This window comes from Pseudonaja textilis, chromosome Z (genome assembly GCF_049901715.1).
Source record: "Pseudonaja textilis isolate UNSWEBS1 chromosome Z, rPseTex1.2, whole genome shotgun sequence".
In the NCBI taxonomy this organism is placed as follows: domain Eukaryota; kingdom Metazoa; phylum Chordata; class Lepidosauria; order Squamata; family Elapidae; genus Pseudonaja; species Pseudonaja textilis.
Genome location: NC_142008.1, coordinates 98,111,789 through 98,123,537, shown reverse-complemented (window position 1 = coordinate 98,123,537; position 11,749 = coordinate 98,111,789). Strand labels below are relative to the sequence as shown.

The following is an 11,749-nucleotide window of genomic DNA, read 5'->3' as shown; positions in this document are numbered from 1 at the left end:
AAAATAGATTTGAAATTAAGAAATTACCTTTAATGGTGAATAATAATAATAATAATAATAATAATAATAATAATAATAATAATAGTAATAATAATGATGATGATAATGATAAATCTTAATTTATGTTGGCAATAATGTTCTAAATCTTTCCCACATTACTCCAGAATGAGGTTCCAAAGGATTTAGGACCTAATTCAGCTTTGAATGTACAGAGATTTAGAATGGCAATTTGCAGGCAGTTTTCAGGGATTTAGAACAGTGTTTGCTAAACCTGGGTAAATTAACCAAAATTGAGTAAAAGTGATTTTTGGGTGTGTGTACATGGGAGGTAACATATACAGAACCATTTCACAGGGCCGTTTAAATTGACTTGATGTGTTTTACCTATATTGGGTAAAATGAACTTTCTGATAAGCAGTTTTGGGTAGTGAAAGAAAAAGTTTGGAAAATACTTCTTTGGAACATGATGCATGAGAAGAACTTGTGTAGGTACTAAAACACTCTTGAAAATAAATAAAGATTACATTGACTTATGGAATTTCCTTTTCTTTGGCACAGAAATATTCACTGAATATTCTTAGTTTATATACTAATATAATGTTCAAATATAAAAGGAGAATTCCACCAAGGGGTTGTCTCATACAATTTCCCAGTATGTTGAAAAAGTCATTTTGTCTCATTAATAGCAATTGGCTACTGAATAGTTTACTTTTAAATAAGAATTTTTTAAAAAGTTAAAAATTTAAAAAAAATCAGACCAGCTTACTCTTTATCTGTTGTCAAAATATCTTTTGAAATTCAATACTGAATATTGAACTTTTTATTTTGAAACTCTTTTTAGTTTCTCTTTGTTTATACATTTAGTTTGTGGATTTATATTCTGTTTATCTGTATTTAAGCAGATAATATTCTGTATTCCTGAATTTTATTTAAAAAAAGAATGCAATTGCCTTATCCAGTTAATAATACGCTTTAGAACATATTTCCATTTAAATACAATTGCACACCAATACATAATGTAGCTAAATGACAAATTAAATATTCGATTGCTTGACAGAAGTACCTTTAAAGATGCTAACTTAAGAATGGTCAGGTGGGTTCTTTTTAGCTTTACACTAGTAATTCACATGCTTCTTTAGCATCTAGAGTATCTGGATTTCTTTTCTCATTAGTATTGTTGCAGAATATACTTAGCAAAAATGAGGAATGAAAGAGGGGTGGATTAAATCAATTGTAAAAGACCATTTAATTTTGAATGATAGGGAACCTTTCTTCAACCTTCAAAAGAAAAAAATAATAGAATTAAATACTGAAAGAAAAAAACTTGATTAAACCCAAATAATAATAACATTGGAACAACAAAGCAGTATTTCATTTCCATGTTTTTACCGTGTGTTTATCAAACTTTGGATTTCAACCAATTTATTATAGTATAACTGAAATCGCTTATAGAAAGATTTGCTGTTCTCTGCCATGATTACAATCTCAAGTGAATATCAAAAACCTAAGTGAGTAAAAAACCATGTTTTTTCACAAATACAAAAGTTAAAAGCAAATATTATTGAAAAGATTCAATTTGTTTACAAAAAATATTGTTCAGGGATATACAAGGCTATTAAAGATTTTTTAAAAACCCCATTCCATTCTAGAGTTTCAGACTCTCTCTTTCTCTCTCACCTTTAGGAGATGAATTGCTTCAGCCGAAATGTTAGTTTCCTTTGGTTGGGTTATTAAAATTAACTTGACCAAAGAAGTCAAGTGTAAAATATTTATATTTAATAATATATGCAACATATCTGTCTGGAATTAATTTCCAATTAGTGCTTTCTTTCTCATGCGCATATCCATGGGAATGTAAGAAAACACACTTTGCATGTAGGAAAAAGGTAAAGGTTTAATTCTAACCGATGGCATATGTTTTGCTTGGTATTTTATAAAATATCACTAAATAAATGGCCTTCTGTTTAGTTGGAACTTGGGTGATCCATTCCCTGGTACCTCTAATTAATTCAGTTATCTCTAAAGTGCAGTCAACTCTAGTTTGTGCATTATTATGAAGGAATGTGTGTGTGAATGGTCCAAAGTCTCTGTTCCTAATATATAGGCTTACTTGGCTTCTAATAGGAACCTGTCCAGCCTACTTCTTTCAGTTTTCATGCCCTCACATAACCCAGTCCTATAGAAATAGCTCCTGAAGAAATATCAATTAGAGAAAAAAGGGAAGAAACCACTGAAGCTTGCTTGTTATTGGACAAAGCTTCTGTCCCATGTAGAGATAAAATGAAAGAGAATGGTTATTTCAACAAGGCAATCAATGTAATAACCTCTTTATAGAAATAATTTAATGGCAATTTGCCAGCTTTGTCAGTCACCTATGCAAAGTATTGCTGTGTTTGGGACTTGTAGAATAAGTGGCATATGCAAAAAAGTAGACAAGGTAGCACAATAAAAAAAGGCCTTAAATAATTATAATAGTAAAAAATGTAACTTGGATGAGTTAGGCTAATACCGTGAAAATTTGCACAAATATTTTTATTTTGATTAGTATCTTTTAGAGGCAGCTAAATATTTTGAAGGGGCCACTGTACCAGATATAAATGAGATTTAACCTAATACTTTTTATTACTTAGTGCTCTTTTACTCAAATGTAAAGATAGCATATTTAGCAGAATTATACAATTTTCTTTCTCTCTATTTTTGCTCCTCCTTCCCTTTGCTAGATAGAGTATCACTCTCCTCTGTGAAGTGTTTTCTATAATTCCTCCCCTGTGACATTTATACTTTCAACATAACCTCAACAAAATAAAGCAAAAAACCCAACCCTTTTCCCCAAAAATAAAAGAAAAAAGTTGAACAATTCCTATACTCTCTCATTGTCTTTTTCTCTGTACATATATTGTACTATATTGCATGCATGCTAATCCTACTATAAGTGTTTGGTGCATAGTATAAGTGTGGATATACTGATGTGGGTGTGGGTGTGGACTGTATCCACAAGAATGTATTGTACTACATTTAAAATATATATTAAAAGGGATGTGTATTAAATGGACTAAACAATTGCGGTCCCTATAAAGGGCAGGATTGCACTCATAAGCCTGGCCCTGGCATTCTCCCGACTTCCCTCCAGTACAAAGTAATGACCTGAGTAAAATTCAATATGACCGAGAGAGCTATGCAAGCGTATTATAGAAATGCAAGGGGGGGAGCCCGGGAGTGGGGTGAAACTCAGGTCAGCGCGTCTAACAAATATTAAAATGTTGGAGGCGCTCGGGACACGCCTAGCTGTTTAACAAAGACTGACAAACTATGGAGATTAATACGAAAACTTGCCGGCATCCAAATCGAAAAGGCTCAGTTAGGCCTCAGGCTGCTTGAAAGCTAGTAGCCAAACATACTGTAAGACTTAAAAGCTGAAAGAAAGAAAGAAAGAAAGAAAGAAAGAAAGAAAGAAAGAAAGAAAGAAAGAAAGAAAGAAAGAAAGAAAGAAAGAAAGAAAGAAAGAAAGACTGACTGACTTTTGGAGAAAATAATATCTGATATGGAGAAGGAGAAGATATAAGCGAAGATTCTACTTTTCTGGTTGGTATTAGGGTTGCATGGCATGAGGGGGAGGATTGTGGCTGAAGTGATTGGGATAGAGGGCTGCATTTTATATCCTAGTTGGTAGCGAGTGCATTTTTAACTTAGGGAAAAGGAAACATGCAGAGTGACTTCAAGAATATTTAAGGAGCTTTGATGACTATGAAACGTGAATTTCGGGTGAAGGCGCTTAGGGATCAATTCCTGAAACTCCTTGGGTTCATGCTGGCAAAGGGTGCTATGAATTGACCCTCCTTTGAACTCAACATAGTTCTAGTCCGAAGAGGACAGCCATAAGCATTGTACCGATTTTTGCAAGCCCCCCTCCAAAAATGGAAAAGGGCATAAACATTGTATGTTAGAGTGACATTATGTACCAAGATCTTGAGATGCAATGTTCTGGCAGGTGCTTTGTCTATATGTTGATGAGAGAGACTACTCCCTTTGGAATCCCCTTTCCTCATAGGATCGCGAAAAGTGAGCCCTCTTTGTAAACCATCCTCTCCGATCTACTTACTTTTATTGCATTTTGCAAACAGGAACCTTAGCCACGTTTGCGATGAGGTTGGGTTTTTTTTTAGGCTCATTAACTTTTCTTTGAAATGCAGAAGTTGCTTGACTCAATCTCTCTTTCCAAACTTCTGAAAAGTTAAGACACTTTTATTAGAGCAATCGAAAATGCTTCCTCTCCACCACCCAATTAAGTGCAGAAGGTTAGGGGGCGGAGAGCAATTGCGAATGGGGGGGAGACGGGGATGTTGTTTCTTTTGATTTTGGGATTTGTGCGCTTTGGAAAGGCAAAGTGTGAATATTTCTACTAAACGCTAGGGGTGCTGGTGATACTGGCATAACCCCCTCCCCCCAATTGTCTATTTGTATAAGGAATTTTAAAAACTGGTACCGACATTTCTTTTTTGTTTATTTGTTTTAAGACAGAATTTTCCTCATTTTTCGTTTCTGGAAAGACTGTATCTTAAAGGAAGCCCGGCTAGGATATACATATAACGCCCCCCTCCCCAAAACAGGCAAGGGAAAAATGGAAAAGATCCAGACCAGAAGAAAAACAAGAGCTGGTGTCTGAAAGATGTAACTAGTGTGCATCCATATTTGGTAAACTTTCTTGAAGAGAGCAGGAATTTCTTTTCAACTTTGATCACAAGAATTGAAAAAAGCTTACTTCGAAGTAAGCCTCACTCATTGATCTCTATTCCTCATCAAGTTAGCTTTGATTTTTTTTAACTGAAGATTTGTAGCTTAGTTCTGAATTCCCTTTAATGTTCTTCTACCAATGAGATTTGTATGCTTGTTCGCTATAAAGACAAAATGATATGTTGACTTCCATTTTTGGATGAAGATAGTCCATTTGGACATAGTTAAAAGAAAGTTCTGCTGAAATTGAATTTAAAATATTTAAAATACTCTTATTTATATTGAATAATTAAATTATTAAATTTTATTATTGGAAATGTGATTATTGGAAAAAAGGAACAAGAACAATTTCTTAGATTAGTTTTTTTGCTAGAAGGGTGAGACATATTGTTTGGTAGGAAGTTGGGAAGGAGGGAAAACCAGAAAATAATGGTGATAAGTTTAGTCATTTTTCCTTTCAAATGTTTTATTTTATCTGAAATTAATATTTATTCCTGAAGTAAATAGTTTTGCTTTCCAAAATGCAACAACAATCCTTTCACTGTTTAGATGAGAACAAATCTGTATTAGTCAGTGAAAATTATTCCTAAACGCATATGAGTAAGATTGAATATTGTGCTTACATGTTCTGCTGACAAAGAATATATCCAGAGAAGGCCAGCACACAAATATTACATATACTACATATCAGTATATATGTCATAATTCATCTATATATACTGATAAATTTATCCAGAGGAGCACACTTCAGGCTCCAGTAGTTTAATCCTAACCTCAGAAGAAAATGAATAAATTGTTCTTCTAATAAATAGCTCTAGGTATCAGAAAAGCTTCTTCCTTTCTGCAGTAACAGTGAAATCCTATGACCTACTTAGGAGTAGAGAATGCCGAATTCAGTAAGGCATCCTAAATACTGGAGTTATTTTACTTCTTTTGAATGTCTGAATACAGCTTTACCCAGCATACATATTTTATTGTTTTATATCCCCATTTTGGTAGGGGAACTGCAATTACATTTCTTTGAACTTTTCTCTTCATTTTTTTCTGGGATTTAAAGGAAATGCAAAGGAAAAAGAACCACACCCTACTTCCTGTCCACCTCTAAATTTGTTTCCAAATTTCCCTGCCTTTTCTTCTTTACTTCTTGTTTTATGCAAGTTAGTTATCCAGATGCCTAAAAATCTTTTCAATGTTTGAAAGTTATTCTTTACTATCATGAAGTCATGCAAAGGAGTGATTTTCGTTCTAATGAAAGGATAAATCTTGTTGAATTAGATTCAGAATGAATTTCTTTCTACTTACTGTTCCTCTTTAATCCTCTTTTACCCCTGAATTTCAGATTATGTTTTTAAATCTGCATGCTCTTTTGTAATAGATGAAACTGTAATGGATTCTACTACAGATTCTAGCTAATTTGCACTATTTTATAAATGCCCACAATTCCATAGTTTCTTTTGAAACTGGACCATTGATTTTCCCAATGCCAACTACTTTTGGCTGAAAAACTAACATTTTTTCCCTTTTTGGCAAAGAAGGTCTCTCTGTCTTCTGTATGTACCCTGTAGATCCGAATTTGTGTAAAAGAAGCTGTCTCACAAATTCGCATCTAGGGGAATATGTAGTTGACACAAACCCTACGGAGCGAGCGGAGCCCAGCCTTAAAGAAAGAAGAAGGAGAGAAAGAAAGGAGAATAAATCGTTAAAGACATTTGTTTCTTAAGAAGATTTTTCCTTTTTGTGTGTGTGTGGCCATTGCTGCACCTCCTTCTTGGTGCTGCGCAGGTGTTCTTTTTAATTATCGTCTAAACATTTTCCCCTATTGCATTGAAAACATAGTAGAAGGAACAGATCCCTGGCCCGTGGAGTTTACAAAAGGAAGACGGGGCAGTTCGTATAATGAAAAGGATACTCAGGATATGTGTGTGTTAGGGGTGTTTGTCCGTGCACACACACTCATATGCGTATGTGCGTGCATTTGCGTTGTATAGAAATCCTATAACCTCTTTTTATACTTTTTTAAAAAGCGGATTTCTTCAGTTAATACGCTTCACAATCTGATGAAATTAGTCCCAATTCTGTCTTCTTCTGTTTAATGTTTATACGATTTTTATCTTCTAAATATGGGAAAGAGAACCAGTTTAAACCAGAAGCTAGCTGTCATTTAAAGGATGGGTAACTTGAATTGGTTAATGATGTTTCTATCGATCCCAAAAAACATCTATCTATCTTTGCCACTGGTTTGACTCGCTCACAAAATTTAAGTAGAGGCAAGAAAATGAATACCCCATAGACCCCGTTCCTTTCACTCCAGTTTCATATTTGTTCTCAACAAACTTTTTTGATTTAAAAATTGATTTTAAATATTCGCTACGAAAAGAGACATTGGATGTATTGTGTTTTGACAAAATATCCGCGGACAGGTCGGGCAGGAATGGGAGTTTAGGATTTGTGTCTTACTGATTTTGGAGTCTGTGGAATATGAAATACCCGATTTTGGTGTCTGTGTGTGAAATTAAAATATTACTATCATTTTTAAAATATCAAAAAGGAATGCAGAGTACCGATTATTCGTCCCGCAATGCAGAATCCTAATTATATTCCGAATATATTTTACAGATAAAAATAAATCCAATCGACTTAGAAGCAACTTGCTTTCAAGTTGAATGCGAGGTGGTAACAGAAAGGCTAAACGTGCGCCCCCACCCCTTTCCTCCTTCTTGATTATTTCCTTATCCGGGAATCCCAGGCTACCCCACCATTGGTTCATGGGGTCACATGGACAGCTAACTTTGTTCAGTTGACGGCAAAAGTAGGAGGGCTCTGCGAAACAGGAAAACGAGAAGGGGAGGGGAAGGAAGGGAGAAGGGGGAAGGGGAGGGGGGGTGAAGAAATAGGAATAAATTTTAGTATATTTTTGGGGTGTGCGTGTGTGTGAGTGAGCGAGAGTGTGCGTGCCGGCGCGCGCGCGCTCTTGCAATTCCAAAATTAATGGCCATGAGTTCTTTTTTGATCAACTCCAACTATGTGGACCCCAAATTCCCACCATGCGAAGAATATTCCCAGCACGATTACCTTCCTAGTCATACTCCGGAATATTTCAGCGGCCAGAGGCGACAGGAGAACTCTTTCCAACACGAGGCGTTGTACCCAGCGCGGTCCGCCTGTAACCAACCATCCTATCCTCCATGTCAGGGCTCTGGGCACCAGCCACCGGTCCTCTCCCCCAGGAGCCAGCATGCTCCGGCTGGACTTCAGAACCATCTCTCCGAACCAAATCATACTTGCGAATCCATCACGCCAAGCCCACCGCCTTCCTGTAGCCAAAACTCTCTCAACCAAAGCCCTGGCAAAGAGCCGGTAGTTTATCCTTGGATGAAGAAGGTTCATGTTAGCACGGGTAAGTGAACCTTAAAGAGCTGTTCGCTTTATACTAACCTGCACCTCAAAGTCTCGTTGGGAAGAGAGGGAAAAAAGGCTTATTGCCCCCGCTGTAAAAGAACCATTCCCCTTGGAGATTTATGGTCTCCCTGTTTGCAGAGCGCTATAATTACATCCTCCATAAATTTTTATTGCTCTTCTTGGCCAACTGCCTTTGAAGTCCCTGTTAACATCCTTCTCCAGAATTTCTTTCTTCCTTTCCTTTCCTTTTTCCTTTCCTTTCCTTTCCTTTCCTTTCCTTTCCTTTCCTTTCCTTTCCTTTCCTTTCCTCTCTTCTCCTCTCCTTCTTTCCTTTTCACTGGAAAAATTTTAAGGAGGAATTGGATTTTTAACAGCTCAATTTGTACGTTTCTTTTTCCTCTCTTGAAAAGCCGCTTTCTTGAAGGTTTTTCACAATCCCTTTTCATAGCATTGAAGGTGGCTATATTGTGGAATTAAAGAAAAAACGATTTAGTATGAAAGTATATTACATAATAGCAGAAACTTTATAAAACTTTGGGGTGCACACTTAACTCTTTGGTACACGTGGATGAATATTACTTTGCTCTGGGGCATTTAAATTGCTGCCCCTGAGTTTATTAATGCCTGTTTGCTGAAAGTGATTTTGAGGTACTTATGCTGGTTATCAGTCCAATAAGACGAGATTTAACTGCACTCTACATTTCACTCCTATGGTTGATGAATTCGTTATTAGATAGTCTGCACGTGTAAATAGGGGCCTCTTTTTCTGATTTCTGTTTATAATTGCCGTTAAATTTAAAAGTGGCCTGCTATTCATAATTTAACGATGGGAATGCTGTCACTCTTTCTCAGCAATGATACCAAACACTCTAACAATAGTAAGTTAATGAGTTTATTATAGATTAACTTTAAAGCCTTGTTGTTTAACTGCTTTGAAGATCTCAGCTACCCTCCTTTAGGGTATGAAGTGAAGTTTTTTTTAATGCAGGATGTATACATTTTAAGGCTGTGTAAGGCCAGAAGAAGAGGGAAGGTTCCAGTTCTTATTAAAGGGGTTGAACTCCGGGAAGAAAAGAAGAAGGTCGAACAGATATTCTGCTTAAAATTTTCCAATTAGGCCTGTTTCATTTTAAAAACACTGTGGTCCATTCTCTGCACCTACCCACACCCATGGGTGCATTTCTGTAATCCTATCCTGAGTGGATTTATTCAAAAGTAAACTGTACTAAATGCAATGGGATGTGTGTCTGGTGGGCCCGATAGAAATTTGAGCCTGGAACACCATCCTAGGTATGTCCCTGAGAAAAGGAAGGAAGGAAGGAAGGAAAGATTAATTCAAAATCTTGAGTAGATTTGGGGCGGGGACCTGCGGTTTGCGATTTATTTTTGTGGTCTGCTTGACTATCACTTGCAGAAGACTGAGAGCAGTGAAGACCATTCTTGTTTTGTTTTAAAGAGGCAGAAGAGTAACCTTCACACTCCCCCATTCCGCCCTTGTTCTTTTCTCCTCCCTCCTCCCCACTTCTTTTGTGCCTCTTCTTCCAGTCAACCCCAGCTACACCGGAGGGGAGCCCAAGCGCTCCAGGACAGCCTACACGCGGCAGCAAGTGCTGGAGCTGGAGAAAGAATTTCACTATAATCGCTACCTCACCCGGAGGCGAAGGGTGGAAATCGCTCACTCCCTTTGCCTGTCTGAGCGCCAGATCAAGATATGGTTTCAAAACCGGCGGATGAAATGGAAAAAAGACCACAAGTTACCCAATACTAAGATCCGATCAAATGCTGCTGCCAACCTGCCGGTGCCAGGCGGAACAGGAGGTCCTCAGGACCGAACCAATGGGCCGACCCCAAAACCCACCCCCAACCTATAACCATCCTTGAGCGCGACCTGAGGGTGTGTGTGGGCGCGTGCGCGTGGGCGTACCTTCGTGTCTTTGTGTGTGTGTTTGTGTGTGTGTGTGTGTGTGTTGGAGGGGCGGGGTGTATATGAATGCCTGTGCTAAGAAGTGATTATGGAATGGAAGGTTGCTTTGTTGCTTTACTGTTCCCTGAGAAGAAAGATGGGGGTCATTGGGGATAGGGAGGGAGGTGGGTGGGATCACTATTTATACGAGGAAGAGGAAACAAAGGAGTAGGGGGGTGGTTTCTCACTGGCCAGGTTGTGTTTGGGGGTAGTTTCTCTGTTCTACTGTATCGGAGGTAGGGATTTCCAGATTTGGCTAAGATGGATCCCTTCTTCATCCTTAATCAAGCCAAACTCGGGCCCATTTGTCATGTTTACTCTCCCGTACAAACGAAGGACCTTATGCCAGCCATTAGCTCGACAGCCAGAGTCATCTTTAATAAATGAGGCTTGGTTTCACCTAAGGAGGACTGGACTCTCTCTCTCTCTCTCCCTCTCCCTCTCCCTCTCCATCTTCCTTTCTTTCTGTCTCCCCTTTCGCATCCCATCCTTATTGCTCCCTCCGCCCCTGCCCCCCCCATCCATCCTCACCTACCACACAACCCTTGCTAAAGACAAAGGGCTGATCAAGACTACCTAAAGCTGTTTTAATGCAGTTATGGATAGAGGGATGATTAAAATTGGGGAAGGAAGGCAGAGGAGTGACATTTCCCCAAACCCTCTAAGGATATAATTGGCTGGTAAATGTAGTAAGGAAAAGGCCCAAAAAGAACAAACAAAAGAAGAAGAGCAACAACAGCAACAAAAAAATAGGGAGGAGGTCTTGAAATAATAAAGCCATTAAAGTGGGGGCTTCTTCAGGTTAATTACATAACATGGGAAACATGGAAAGCCAAGAGTGCTGTGCATTTCAGTCCATAAAGCTGATTATAGGGCCATCTGTGTTCCAGTAGCCATTAAAATGGGAGAGGGGCCTTATAAATAAGAGCACCCCTCTGGTGTCTTTATACCCAATTTTGGACCAAATAATGTATGCCTAAAGATGGGACTTCAGGGAATTCCCCTGGGAAGTTAGGACTGAAGGGAAGACATATATACGACCTCTGTACCTTCCCTCCATCCTTTTTTCACAGGCACAAATCCTTCCCTTCCTTTCCCTCTAAGACATTCCAAAATGAGGTAATGCTAGAGAACTCTGTGGAGGAAGAGAAGATGCCTCCCTCTTTTGCTTTTGTATAATTACTCCTTGCTGTTTTGTGTGATATCCATGCAAACATGTATATAGAAAACCACAAAATAAAACATTTTATTGTGAACATGACTCTCTGTGTTTTTAGAATATGTTTACAGCAGCTATACTGACAGGGTTCCTTTGTTATGATTGTTCACCTCGCCTTTCCATGTAAATTCCACCACTTTTGGGTTGTAGCAGATTTTAACTGTCAATTTTTAAACCTAAACTTCTCTGACAAATGAAAAATGCTTGACCATAGGCTGTACTTTCCTTTCCTACGGCGCAGGCTTAGAAAGAATGATTTATTTTGTAAGTATGTATCGGGGTGGTTACATTTTTCTTTTTAAACTGGTTCAAAAAATATCACAGTATTAGATTTCTACCTGATAACTGATCCTAAGAGGGCAGACTTACATTCTCCATGAGATTTATCCCTTCTCTTCTTCTTCTTTTTTCTTTTTGTAAAAAAGCTACCTTCTTTA

General features: G+C 37.8%; 1 protein-coding gene across 1 annotated transcript; it reads left to right on the top strand.

Moving 5' to 3' along the window:
- The first annotated feature begins 7,643 nt into the window (after nucleotides 1-7,643).
- HOXB4 (homeobox B4) lies at nucleotides 7,644-11,349 on the top strand. The gene is made up of 2 exons (XM_026710706.2): nucleotides 7,644-8,128; nucleotides 9,676-11,349. The coding sequence occupies exons 1-2, from the start codon at nucleotides 7,720-7,722 to the stop codon at nucleotides 9,999-10,001; spliced, it is 735 nt and encodes a 244-aa protein (XP_026566491.1). The 5' UTR covers nucleotides 7,644-7,719; the 3' UTR covers nucleotides 10,002-11,349.
- Nucleotides 11,350-11,749: the final 400 nt, after the last annotated feature.